This window comes from Epinephelus lanceolatus, chromosome 18 (assembly GCF_041903045.1).
Source record: "Epinephelus lanceolatus isolate andai-2023 chromosome 18, ASM4190304v1, whole genome shotgun sequence".
NCBI classification, from domain to species: domain Eukaryota; kingdom Metazoa; phylum Chordata; class Actinopteri; order Perciformes; family Serranidae; genus Epinephelus; species Epinephelus lanceolatus.
Genome location: NC_135751.1, coordinates 37,947,151 through 37,960,780, shown reverse-complemented (window position 1 = coordinate 37,960,780; position 13,630 = coordinate 37,947,151). Strand labels below are relative to the sequence as shown.

The 13,630-nt window shown below is 41.8% G+C and overlaps 1 protein-coding gene across 1 annotated transcript in view; it reads right to left on the bottom strand.

The window, feature by feature from the left end:
- pkn1b (protein kinase N1b) overlaps positions 1-13,394 on the bottom strand; it is a 65,791-nt gene extending 52,397 nt beyond the window's left edge. The window contains exon 1 of the mRNA XM_033645042.2: positions 13,152-13,394. Within this exon, the coding sequence (XP_033500933.2) occupies positions 13,152-13,175 (24 nt within the window). The 5' untranslated portion in view covers positions 13,176-13,394. The remainder of the gene's footprint in view (positions 1-13,151) is intronic.
- Positions 13,395-13,630: the final 236 nt, after the last annotated feature.

Sequence of the window (13,630 nt, the reverse complement as noted above, 5' to 3'; positions counted from 1 at the left end):
TGGCTCTCATAAACACAGGACAGAAAGGGGAGAACCACACAGGCAGCAGAAGTGTTTACAGATTTGGGTTGTTTTAATAAAAATGTAATGACTAATGAAAACAAGACTCCATTAGTAAAGGCAATGGGCTTTTAGGTCACTGTAGTCCACAGACAGCAGTGGCTCATCTGCACATACTCAGCAGGTTTTAGGTTTTTGATTTGTTCAGCTTTTAATTTAGGTTTGTGTATCTGTGCAACAGGATTGGGTATGTTTCAGCATTTAAAGGATAAGGCTGGAATAATTCTTTATGAATGTATATATTATATTAATTCTATATATGTTTCTTAGTGGTCAAGAATGGTTTATTATTTAGGACAGATTTTTGGACAAATCGTGTTTTACTTATTTAAGCATTGCAGGTAAGCATTGTAGGCAACCCTAACCCAGTTAAGTACCTCACAAATTCAAATTTAAGACTGTTAAATGACTGTTTAGGCATAATTGTTGTAACACTTATTTAAGACATTTTCAGATTTTTAAGGACCTGTAGACACCCTGATATCCACTTACTTCACTGTATTTATGATGTTAAGTTATATCTTATTTTGTTTTATTTCATTGTAACCAATATTCTAATCTGTGTTGGTTTTTTCGTGTTAATGTATTTTACTTAGATTTTAGTCTAGCTTTTATTAAACTACTACTTATTATTATTACTACTACCGTGTTTTGTATCTATTCATATTTATATCTGTATAGTATTTAAGTGTACTTTAAACTGTTAAGATTTAAAGGGACAGTTTTGGAGCGGAGTCCGCGCGGTCATAAAATCTGAGCTTTGCGCGCACAGGGCTTGTGGACGTCCGCTTTGAGTCTGCGCGGACCTCCGCCAACTAAAAAAGTTCAACCTAAAACTATTTATATCAGTTTAAGTGTATGCTATATTGAGAGTATTTTCAGTGCTTTACCTTTCTGTCAGACAGCTTGTCACGATGGGGAAGCCATTAATGGTTTTCTATGCTCTAATCAAAGCCACCAGACTCCACTGACAAAAACAGTAATTTAAGCTTCCTGAACACAGGAGCTGCTGGTCTACTGCTGCTTTGATCAGTTAATTAATTTGTGTTATTGTGTGACTTTGGTGAACCCGAGCTAACCCTTTTAAAAGCTAAAGTCACACAATAACACAAACATAAAAAACTGATCGAGGCAGTGGTAGACCAGCAGCTCCGATGCTCAGCAAAGTTAAATCATAGTTTTCTCAATGGAGTCTGGCTTTAAGGGAGCGATAAAACGGTTTCATTTTCAAGTTAGAAATCATTTTCTGACCTTAAGGTAAGATATTCTCAATATAGTATACAGTTAAACTGATATAATTGTTTTAGGTGGCTTAAATATGTTTTGTTGCTGACCCCTCCACAGTAGTAAATTTCTTCTATGTTGGACTCCAGCCTGCATCTCTAAACTGGGATTGTGCTGATCGACATCTACTGATTGTAATATACTGACTATGGATAAGTATCCCATACAACCCCACTTAGAGGCCGTTTACACGTTGCCGGCTATTTTCATAAACGGACATTTCACCGTCTCCGTTTTCAAAAAATTCTTCGTTTACACTTACCCGTGTATATATATATATATACACAAGAGCATGCCAAACCTGTAGGTGGCAGTGTAACGAGAAGCTCAAGCCTTCCATGTAACCATTGTCACCATAGCAACATAGGTCGCACTCATGGGTCGCACTTTTGACACAGGCACATACTGTGACGTCGGCTGCCTATAACTCCGTCTATCTCCGTTTATCTCAGTTTACATGCAAACGCGCAAACGGAGTTTTCCAAAATCTCCACTCTGGCCGGAGTTTTTAGAAAGACTCGTTTTCAGAGGAGAAATCTCCGTTTACGTGTAAACGAAGGGCACAAACAAAGGAAGATGTCTCCGTTTATCAAAATCACCGTGTACGTATAACCGGCCTCTGAAAAACAAACTATCCCGTTAATACACTGTTCAATTTCAAGCTCTGTGCGATTGGGGCCTTGGAGTTGTTTTAGGAAGCAAAGATAAGCTACATTTTGTAATGAGCCCAAAATTAGAGTCGTGTGAAAGAAGAGGATTTGGACAGTGTTCATAACCTTGCTACACTACCCATGACGAATCACATGGCAACAGCTGCAGAGATCAGTCAGTCAACTGGTCAAGCACCAAAACCACCAGTCACACATCTCTTCAGAACTTTCTCCTTTTTGTCTCTTCTCTAAACTTCCCTCTGTGGACACTGCATCCTATTCATTAAAGAGTATGTACACTCCTCCAGTTACAGATCTCATTATCTCCCGCGCATTGTCAACACTGAATAAAAAGCCAAACTCACAATAGCACCTGGTTGCTGTTTGTGCCTCAGTATCCCACTTTTCCAGCAGTTCTGCCTCAGAGACTTTAATAACAACAATGGCTCCAGTTTGGGTTACGTTTTGAGGGGTAGGCCTGTTGCTGGGCTACCCTCTGTCTCTCCCTCTCCAACAGGTAATAATAGCTGTATTTCTTCCCTGTCCGTCTCACTTTTACGGCCTCTGGGCTGACAGAACAGACAGTCCACTGTTGAAGGAGGCATCACGGCCGAGTGCGCTGCTGCTCCCATGAAGCCTCAGGTCTGTGCTCCCCTTAAACCCAACACCACTCCCGCAGCACAACACACAGGCTATCACATGACCCCAGCACGCTGGCGGGATAACTCATCTCATGTGCCTCAGGTGTAACCACAATCAGGTCACACCGTCCAGGTTCCTCTCCTTCTCTCTACTTCAGTTTCGACTCAAAAAGTATGTGTCAACCTCAGCGATTTTTACCTTCTCTATCTTTTGCCCCAGACCATTAAAAGCTTGGAGTGCTGCTATCTCTATGTAGCTGGCATTTTAAGCCAAGGCCTGGTCACACCAAAAAGGGTCACAGCTAACTGAATCCACGTGCCTTACCCCAAACAAGTTTTCAAATGATTTCACTATTGCAGACAAATTTCCAATGTCAGAATAAAGTCATGAGAGTTTTGCTGGAGTTAAGGTGCGCTCTGGTGATCTCGATTGTTTGGTATAAGGTAGTCATAAAGCTCAGTCTTTTTCTTGTCTCGACATTCCAACAAAATCAAACATGTTTAATATTGTCTTAAGTTCTTACTCTTGGCTCATGCAAATAGGGAAGTTCAATGCCATGAACATGGTCAACTCTCCAGCACCAAACAGAAAGGAATTCACTGGGGGGGAACTCCGGGAGGCGCAAGAACATAAATAAGTCTCGGTTTTCTTGGAGTTGTGGAGTGAACAAGAGTTGAGGTATAATTTGGCGTATATCTGATACACCAACCAGCACCTTACAACAAAATCTAAATTGTTAAGTCTGTATACAGTTTATCTTTAAAGATTATACTGATGCAGAATTGACGACAAATGACGCCTTTTATCATGTGCTTCTAGAGCTATGTGTTTTTGCAGACATGTCAATCTTTGACATTTTTTGTTTTTTAAAATCACGTGTGCCACAATTTCAATTTGCTTTGCTTGGAGTAGCACAAAATGTTAAGAATTTTTAAAAGGTATTTTTATACACTTAATCCTGACAATCATACCAGATGCTACAGTTGTTGGCTAATCAAACAGTTTTAACGTTGACTTTTATTCACCACTCGTACACATTCTGCTTTAAGCTACCGTGTTACAAACTCTAATAGACCCGAGAATGTACTCAATCCTAATGTAGTGACTACTCGTAGGGCTCGGTGGTAAACTGCATGACAATAAATGTATACATTTCTTCAATCAAACAATCATGACTACACTACTGCTTTTAAATATCTTAGGTTGAGTTAGAGAAGTCAACAGTTAACCATTAATCAGTCGGCGAGAGGTTTTTTTTTACGAGTTATGCATGTTGGTCCACAGGTTAGTTTTTCCACTCTTCAGTTTACTACACTGGTGGGAGCTAAAATTAGCTAGCCGTACTGTTCATTCAGTGATTAATGCTTGTGACTCTGTCCCGACCCAGCAAGCGTTGCTATGGAAACGTTGGGCCCACTCTCCTGTTGTCCCCCAAGGTCACCCCACTGAATAAGCTGCTCAGCCCTTTAGCACTGGTAACTGTTAGCTCTGTTAGTGCTGTTAGCAGTGTCAGCATGGCTAGTGATGCTAACATACTTAACAATGCTAAAGGGGTTTTACTGCTCAAAATGAAGCTGCTTACTCACAGAGGCAACCTTGGCGGAGATCGGAGGATGGCCACCATGTACCACAGCAGTTAAATGTTTGTAAGATTCAATATCCAAGAAAATATCATCACACTGTTAGTTTAAGGCACTTATTTAATATATTATGTTTGATATGTCAGTATTAATCAGCTCGTCTTTTATTCTATTCTGTTGATTCAATATATAGCCTCCTCGTGTTTGTCCTTTTTACCTCTGACTGTTCTTTCAGTGACAAACCCATTTCAAACACCACGGGCTGTTTCACAAGCACTGCTGAGCCTCAGTGCCCGCTGGCATTACAAAACTACTTTAACAGCCTATCAATGCTCGGTTCTCAGGCAAGCACATGGCTCTTAAATGGCTCCCTTCCTTTGTGACCTTCCTATCACCGAGCCGCACTGAGAGAACTATCAGGCTTGAAATTATGACATGTTGCTCCCACAACGTAACACCATTTCTCTAACTTGTCCCTCTCAGCAACACATTCTTCAATCCTGTAATACCACAATCCCTTAAAGCCCTGAAACACTCACACAACCAGCTTAGAAACAACCAAAATGTCGCTGAACACAAGTATAACTAGCAGTTGGTCTATCCTTCACCAGTTTCCCTGTAGTAATTCCTTTTTTTATTTTCTTCCTTCTCTTGGCCTGGGTTCAATGATAACTAATCCTCTGAAAGCCTGGTGGATGACAGTATAGCAACAACAGCTGGTGTGCAGACTGGTCAGCTGAATTAAAATGGCCCTGGTGAAGGGTCGGTAGGAGCAGGCATTAAAGGGACAGTTCAACCCAAAATCAAAAATGCGTATTTTCCCTCTTGTCTGTAGTGCTATTAATCAATCTAGATTGTTTTGGTGTGAGTTGCCGCGTGTTGGAGATATCGGCTGTAGAGATGTCTGCCTTCTCTCCAATATAATGGAACTAGATGGCACTCAGCTGGTGGTGCTCAGTGTTTTTTGAAACCGGTCCAGTATTAAGCGAAACCAGCTACAATGTAATCCGTTTTTGCCACTGACAGGCTCAGCTGTTATTAGAAGTGTCTGACAATGTATGGAAGGATTCCTACAGAGACAGACATTTTTGTTAAAGAGTAAGATCCTTTTTGTTGAACCAGAAACAGACCTGAAATTGCCCTCGCTAAACACACTAGACTCCATTTAAACAAAAAGTAATTTAAGTGTGTATAAAGCCAGTATATTTTCAGATCTAACTGGGTCAATTAAGAGTTTATTTATTATTATATTATATTTTATTAGTAAATTATTGTCGGAACCAAGATGGGTTTCATGAATATCATTTTGCTTCTGTTGACTTTAAATTAAGTATGTTATACAATGATAAAATCTACAAGGTTTGCAGGAAGGAGGTGGGGATGGCCTTGGGATGGATGATATTTTGTCCCACATCTTTGGCGGTGGACTTTTTGGTCAGAGGAGAGGAGAGGGCATGATTCATTTAGCCAAGGTGTCACTGGAGGATGTTTACAACTGGAAAACAACTAAACTACAACTTAGCAGGAATGTACTGCGTAGCACTTGTAATGGACAGGGAGGCAAGACGGGCGCTGTACAAAAATGTACAACATGTAGGGGGCGTGGCATCATGATTAAACAAAAAGGATCTTTCCAATTTAAAAAAATATTGTTCCATTTGTCACTGTGACATAAAAACATGTGAAAATAGGGTCAGGTCGAAAAAAATACTGCAGTGACCTTTTAATAGTGTCCCCCTTGGCTGAGGTGTAACATTAGCTAGGTTAGTAGTGCGAGGTGAGCTAGCAGTTGGTGGGTGTAGTTTGGTAGAAAGAAAATGGTTCCTACATCAAACTGCGCACAACGAGGTCTGGGGATTTTCGTGAGCAACTGGGTCATGATTTCTGGAAAGAGACATTGCTGTTGAGCTTAGCAATATTTTTTTCTCTATGGACGATATCTCCAAGACTCAACAACTCACACCAAAACAATCTAGAGTGATAAACAGCACTTTTTTGGGGTTAACTGTCCCTTTAAACTAGCATGGAAACAAGGAGAGTCATGAATGCTATCTTGATAGGTAGATAATTTTGGGATTTTTCCTACATTGGCACTTTAGATATCAGCATTCCTCTCTGGCCCTAATTGGGACTGCTCGACTGCACCCTAATGAGCGAGCTCCAGGCGAGATGCACCTTTTGGGTTTATTGATGAACGCCATTAAGATGTGCCATCAATGCATCGATGCTGCACTGCAGCAGTTATAAGCTCGTCTACTGGGGTGTCTGGGACAGAGACAGATTTCTGCAGACACGGTGTAATCCTGGATTCAGGCAGGAGGGCCTGGATACTGGGGGGTCGTATATGAGTGCGTGAGTCTGTGTGGGTGATTGTGGGCAGTAATGCTACCCTGCTTGGAGGTCAGACACTCAGTGAAGCCCACTCCCCTAATCCTATTATCCCTAGCAGTGGCAGCTGGAGACACACATTATGGTGAGCGTGATGCAAGATATCACTGTGTATTATAACACATGTGAGGCCATCAACTGACCTCAGCCAGTGCTGCTTCTTCACCCGAGTGTGCTCAAAAGTCTTCAGATGCCATTAAAGAAATGGACCGAGTTGCCTCCACTCTCTTGGATGATCAATAAAAAAGTCATTTGGTCAGGAATTGAAAGAGTTGCCTCTGCTGCTCACCGCTGAATGAAGAAGCAGCAGCTCCTCTGACTCTTACAGATAATAACTACAGGAAACCAGCAGAAATAAAGAATTCATGAGAAAGCGGCCACAGAATATACAGCTACCTCAGAGAGTATGTTATCAGCTCAGCACAGGAGCTCACATCCTCAGCAGGAGAGTTGATTTACTTTCCTTAAAGCTATCTAAAAAGGAGGAGGAGGGCCAACATCGGTGCAGGAGTGGCGAGCAAGATAGAGGGCAGAAAAGCACTAATAGTGAAGCTACACTTTACACTGATAGCCTCATCTGTGCATATATGGATAATGTGTTTTTAACAGAGGGAGGAAGAGAGCAAACAGAGGGCCATTTCAGTTATTTTCCTCTGAGCCCAACAGCCGTGACCTCCAATAGGATGAGTGTCGGCAACAGTACAGCTCTGATGAGGTATTCAGGAGAAATAAAGGGAAAGAGAGCGATCAGGCGAGCTCAATCACCACACCGCCATGCTCGGTCCACTCTGACAGACTCAGCCTATCATCATTACCAACGTGGCCCCTTGATCTCAATCAGCCGTCGCTCCCTGCCTGTCTGCTGGACTAGAGTAATGATGACTGAACCCTTGTCATCATCACAGAGAGGGAGGCTGAATTCATCAGACCGGGCAGAAACTGCGCAATAGCAGCTCAGGCAATCATCACGGTGTTATCAGTCATGGAGCCATAAAGACGTTTAAATGTGTCATCAACACAGCAGGGCAGGAGGAAGCTATGGTTAATTGCACTGTGTATGACTCATGATCTACTATAGTGCAGTGTACCAGTCATGAAACGTAATGGTGAGCTTACAGATAGTGGGAGATAATGAGGCATTAACAGGTGCACTCCACCACTTTAACACATGAAGTTCAGATGACTTATGATGAGGAGTACAACAGAGTCTGTGAGGCCATTATGCCTTCTGTGACTTAAGAGGATACATTTCATCTGAGAAAATAACCCTGATGATGCCATCTTAGGTTAGTGTACTTTGGAGACTACAAATCAACAGTAAACAAGGCACCATTACTGCGGTGGCCTCTCCACAATACCAGCACATCTGAATGCAGGCTTTCCACAGAAGTGTACAATTTCTACTCACACCATTAGACAGCTTTTTATGTAATGTTACTGACTAGCATACAGCAGCCTAGCCTAACATGGTGAAACAAGTAACATAAACTAAGTTAACACTGCTTAGCTAGCTAACGTCAGTAGGCTAAGGCCAAGCTCCCAGGAACAGTGCCAGGCTTTGAAGCTAATTTAACATAGTGGCCAAAAATAAAATTACAACAACCGGGTCTGTTACGTGATGCCATGGGGCCCAGCAAGACTTCACCCTATAGACCAGTGGTTCCAAAATGGTAGGTTCCAGTCCAAAAGTGGGTCGTGGGTCCATTCTGAATGGACCGCAAGTGACTCACAAACATGTAAACATGCAACATGTTTGTAAGTTTCTAAAAAACACATTTTATTTTTAATTTCAGGAAATATCCGGCACAGAGCTTTTATTTTAGAGTGAGTGGAGCGACTGACTGACAGACAGCTACTTGACAGAGGCAGCAAAGTAGCTTGACGACATAGCCAAACACAAGTATGGCACCAAATGTATTAAACTGTGTGGACCTTAAACTAATGACGATGGAGGAATCTGGACCCCGTGGCCAGACAAGTTGGGAACCACTGCAATAGACCATTTACACACTAACCAGAAATACGTAGACGATGAGTAATGTGACTTCCTGTCAGTGGTAAACACATATTGAAAGAAATGGAGACGGAAAGAGTTTTCTCAACAAGCTTAATGGTTTTACCAAAATCAAAATCGCATTTTCAGGTGTGGTAATAACTGTCGAGCGTAACTGTAGCACGAAAGGGAACAAACTGAATAAAGGATAGAAATTATGAGGAATTCGTCCTCAATAATATTAGCCAAATGCTAACATCAGCTAACATTTTTTCTCATAACGTTCGTGTTTGTGTGCTAGACAGACAGGTATTTGTGAGCGCTAGCTAACAAGTATAAAGACAAAAGGAGAAAGGGGATCCTTACAACAACTGCTAGCTTTAAACTTGTTCCTTACTTCCACCATTTTCCATAGGATATTAGTTGCCACAATTGAGAGAGGAAATCGCTTTACACGTCGTCTACGTATTTTCGGTCAAAAAATGCATGTGTGTGTAAATGGTCTATAGACTTATGTTGGGAAAGATACGTCTGTAAATCAGTTGATACATTTTGTGTGCGTCACAACTCCCATGAAATGACTCATTTCACTATCGGGATTTGAGCCATCCAATCTGACAACATTTTTAAAGTCTAGAAGTGCAGAAGTTAGCCTCTCAGGCCGTTCTTGGTTACCGTAAGTCTTCAGTGAGCTTGTGAAAGATCTGGGTATTTTCATGTAGCAGAAATGGAGATTTTTGACTTTATTTTCCACTGGGCAACTTTCATTGGAATTAACAGGGCTCCCCTCCAATGTTGTACCCAGGTCTCTTTATACAACCATGGCTAAGTCACTGTCTTGAGGTTGTGGTGGTCCAACAGAATAAACCAAATTAATCAATTAACTGTGTCGTTACCGTGAAATGCAATGCTGGTGGCTCAAACTAGGGCAATCACCACAAAGTAAACATCCTTCAGACAAAACAAGTACAATGGCGTCTGCTGTTTCAGTTGAACGAGTGGCAGTAACTGGTGACTCTCAGCTGAACGCTTTGTGGTTGCTTGTAGTGATGGCAGCTGTTAAAAACACCTTCAAAAGCCTTCACGTTCACTTCAATTAATCTAAAATACACTTACATGTCTATCTTCACCAAACAGACACATTAAGTTAACCAGTGAACCCGATCTTTTCTAGGACTGATTTTTTGTAACATTGTAAAACGCAACTGTTATTTGACAGAGAGCCTGTAATGTCTACATTTTATGCCAAAGTTGATTATCAGTTCACTGCTAGCAGGGAGCTGCACACAATGACTCACTAGAACTTTCCACCACAGATATGGCGGCTCAGCTAGATGGCGCACAAAGCAGTCGCCAGATTCATCAATAACTGAAAGGCTGCATTACAAACTGGGTCACAGTTTTTGAAAGACATGGGCATTTACAAGGCAGATAAAACGAACAAAAGATGCTACTCAGTGGCATTATGACGAAAGCAGTATCCAGCATTTTTAGAGCTTGACCCAGTCTAAAAAATTAAAATCAGGATAACTACCCAAATGTTGCTTCAATTTACTACTTAACTTAAATGTGGCAGTGCAACACTAAATAGTTGGACTACTGCTTTAAATGTACTGCCCCTATTTACATAGAGCTTTTCAAGGATCAACCTGCTGTAGAAAAAATAGAAAACTGTCTATAGTGGTGCACTATGGCCCATATTAGCTGTTACTGATGATCACCATGCCCCCATAGGCAGAGCAACTTTCCAAGAAACAGGTTCCCCACTCAGGGAAACTAAATGTCAGGACAGGAGCGAGTATTCAGTCACAACAAATGATTCAGCAGTGTGTGTCAAATAGATTGTGTAAAGGATGGAGTGTGAGTAAGCTGGGAGGAAATGGGAAATACTGGAATCTGCCTCACTGTTTATTTTTACATCTTCACACTTGTTGCTCTCAGGTCACTGGAACAACTTGTGAAACCAAACCCACGTGGCTTAACATGTGTAGATACAGGTTTAATTTCATGTCATATATCAATCAAAAGTCTCTATTGTAACTGTATTCATTTCAGCTGTTGTTAAAATATTTAAAATTTACTTACTAAACTGCAATGTCCACGACACTTTCTTTGTGCCACAGTTCAACCTTGTGAAAGAGGTTTCTAACTAAAGAGTGATGTGCTGGCTCCTGGCTTGAGCTGAACCGGCACTCAGTCTTAAATTTTTAACATTTCCCTCCGCTGTGTCCTGAACTAGGCTGACACCAGGGTAACTGTAACCCAACCCCTCTAAATTAGACCTGAGGCTCTGACACCGCGACGCCTTCCATGACTCACCCTGGACTCCACCTGAGGGCAGCTGCTGTGTCACAAATGAGAAATCATTGCTTTAAATTTGGGAAATCTAATCTGTATCGAGGCTGGAGAGGAAGTAGTGGTGATTTTATTGTTGTGGGTGGAATTAAAATGTGATAAGGTCAAACAAGTAATCTAAGAACAGTCTTCTGTTCTGAAGGCATCACAGTCTAATGGCTGTTCGTACACTGAGGAGGGGGCACACACATTAACAGGACAACAGCACTCCTCTTTTACTTCAATATTATACTGTTTTACACTTTCCAATTCATACACAAAATACAGTAGGCATTTATACAGTTTTCTCCAATTGCTTCAAACACTTCCTGTAGTTACTGTCACCAATTTGTCGTAGAAAGTTTAAAGGGATAGTTCAGATTTTTTGAAGTAGGGTTATACAAGATATTTATCCATAGTGTATTACCCACAGTAGGTGTCTGTCAGCACTCCCCCATTTTGGAGAAGCAGCAGGAGTACCACCACTGAAGCTAAGTAATGCACTGCTGTGGAAGGGGGAAGAGGCAAAATGTATTTTAGCTACCTAAAAAAATAACCCACCCAAAAAAACCCCACATCAATATCAGTTTAAGTGCACGGTATACTGAGAATATTTCTGCTGCTTTGCCTTAATGTCGGACAGCCCTCACATCTATGCTCTTATCAAAGCCACCTGTCTCCACTGACAAAAACAGCAATTTTGTCTCACTGTACACAGGAGCTGCTGGTCTACCGCTGCCTTGATCAGATTGTTAGTTTGTGTTATTGCATCACTTTGGTGAATCCAGACCAACCCTTTTAAACGCCAACAATGTGTAGTCACTGTTTTCTCACTGGGGTCTGGCTTTGAAGAAAGCATTATCAGTGCCCTGTAGGAAATTGCTGTCTGACATTAAGGTGAAGCTTAGAAAATATTCTAAATATAGCAAACACTTAAATCATTATTGATTGTTTTAGTTGGCATAAAATGTTTTGCTTCTGCCCACATCCAGGTGGTCCTGCTTTTCCAAACTGGGGGCAGCCAACTGAGATCTACTGTATGTAATACACTGACTATCTCTTCAACTCACTGCTGTCTTTCCACAGTGTTCAGTGTCCAGTAGTGGAAGTAACTACCTTCATTTACTTATTTACCAGTTCTGTATTTAAGTACAATTTCAGGCACTTGTACTTCACTCGTGTATTATACACACAGGCCCAAAATACACACACATGCACAAACAGGAAACATACATGCATTAAATGGAGGGGGGCTGCCCATGGACAGGCGCCCCATGTGGTCAGGGGTTTGGTGCCTTGCTCAAGGGCACCTTGGAAGTGCCCAGGGGGTGAGCTGGCACCTCTCCAGCTACCAGTCCTCACTCTATATTTGGGCTGGATGGGGGCTTGAGCTGGCGACCCTCCGGCTCCCTACCCAAGTCCCTATGGACTGAGCTACTGCCGCCCCTATTACATGTTATGTTCAACTTCTACTCCACTACATTCAGACGGAAATACTTTATTTTACTTTTCATATTCATATTTTGCACTAAAACATAATAAGCATATTGTTAAAAATGAAACACCCCTTAAAAACAGCAGTGTCCAGCTGGTGCTACTTGTCTTGTTTCAGGTTTCTGTATCTTCCACCAAAGACAGCTTTCCCCTCAAAACTTCTCAGGTGGTTTACTTAGATGAAAAACTCTCCAATATTTCAACAAGGAAGAAAAGATTTGAAAAAAAAAAAGCCCAAAAGCAGAGAGTCCATTAGGGCTGCAACTCCTAAGTTAGTCATAAACATGAGAATCCTTCATATCTACCTTTAGTCTGTGGCACTGAAAACTACAATTGTGGTACAAATTTAGTGAAGGGACTGTCAGTGAGGTGGGCATTTACCACGTATGGAAAGTCTAATGAAAGTTACTATCAAGTTGCATTATGGGAGCTGTAGGATCCTGCATTTTTTCATTCTAAAGATTAAAAGTCAGGCTGTCTTGAAAGCTGTCTTTTGCAAATGCCTCAACCTTATGGAGATGTAATACTAAATCACAGGAACAGCCTTTTAGAGTCTCTTCAGAGTATTTCCATCACAGATCTCCTTCCACCACTGTAGATATCAACAGGGGTCAATTAAAAACACCTCCAGATGTTTCCGTGTGTAGGTTTTCAGCTCTAATATGCACATTAATACAGCAGCGTTAACGCAGTAAGTAATGACGAACACAAAGTTGGGAAACTCACTTGTAGCTCGTTGTTATTGGCCATCGTGTGCTGCGCAGACGCCAGGTGACTCCTGCTGATGTTTGTCTCACTTCACAGCCGTCAGATCATCGTTGAATTATAGCTGAACTCCTCCGGTGATTAAATACAAACAGTCCAGTGTTGGGTGTCCTGTAAAAAAAAGCTAAAACCACTCAGCAGTCCCAGTGAAGGCGCAGTCTGATGTACCGAGATGCACAAAAATCAAATGAATAACTTGTTAACATCTTGTCGTTTGGAGGTTCGACAGAGGAGCAGGTGAGCAGAGCAGAGAGGAGGAGGAGACCATCACCTCCTGGCAGCAGGATGTCAACTCTTGGACTCTGATCTGCATCACGCAGTGCAGTCTGTCCTGTAGTAGTCTGAGGGCGACCGCTGCTGCAGGCTGTCTTCTCATGCTCAGGAAGGGGAAACACCGAGAGGAAACCCGAAACCCGCCAGGATTCACCACCACCGCACTC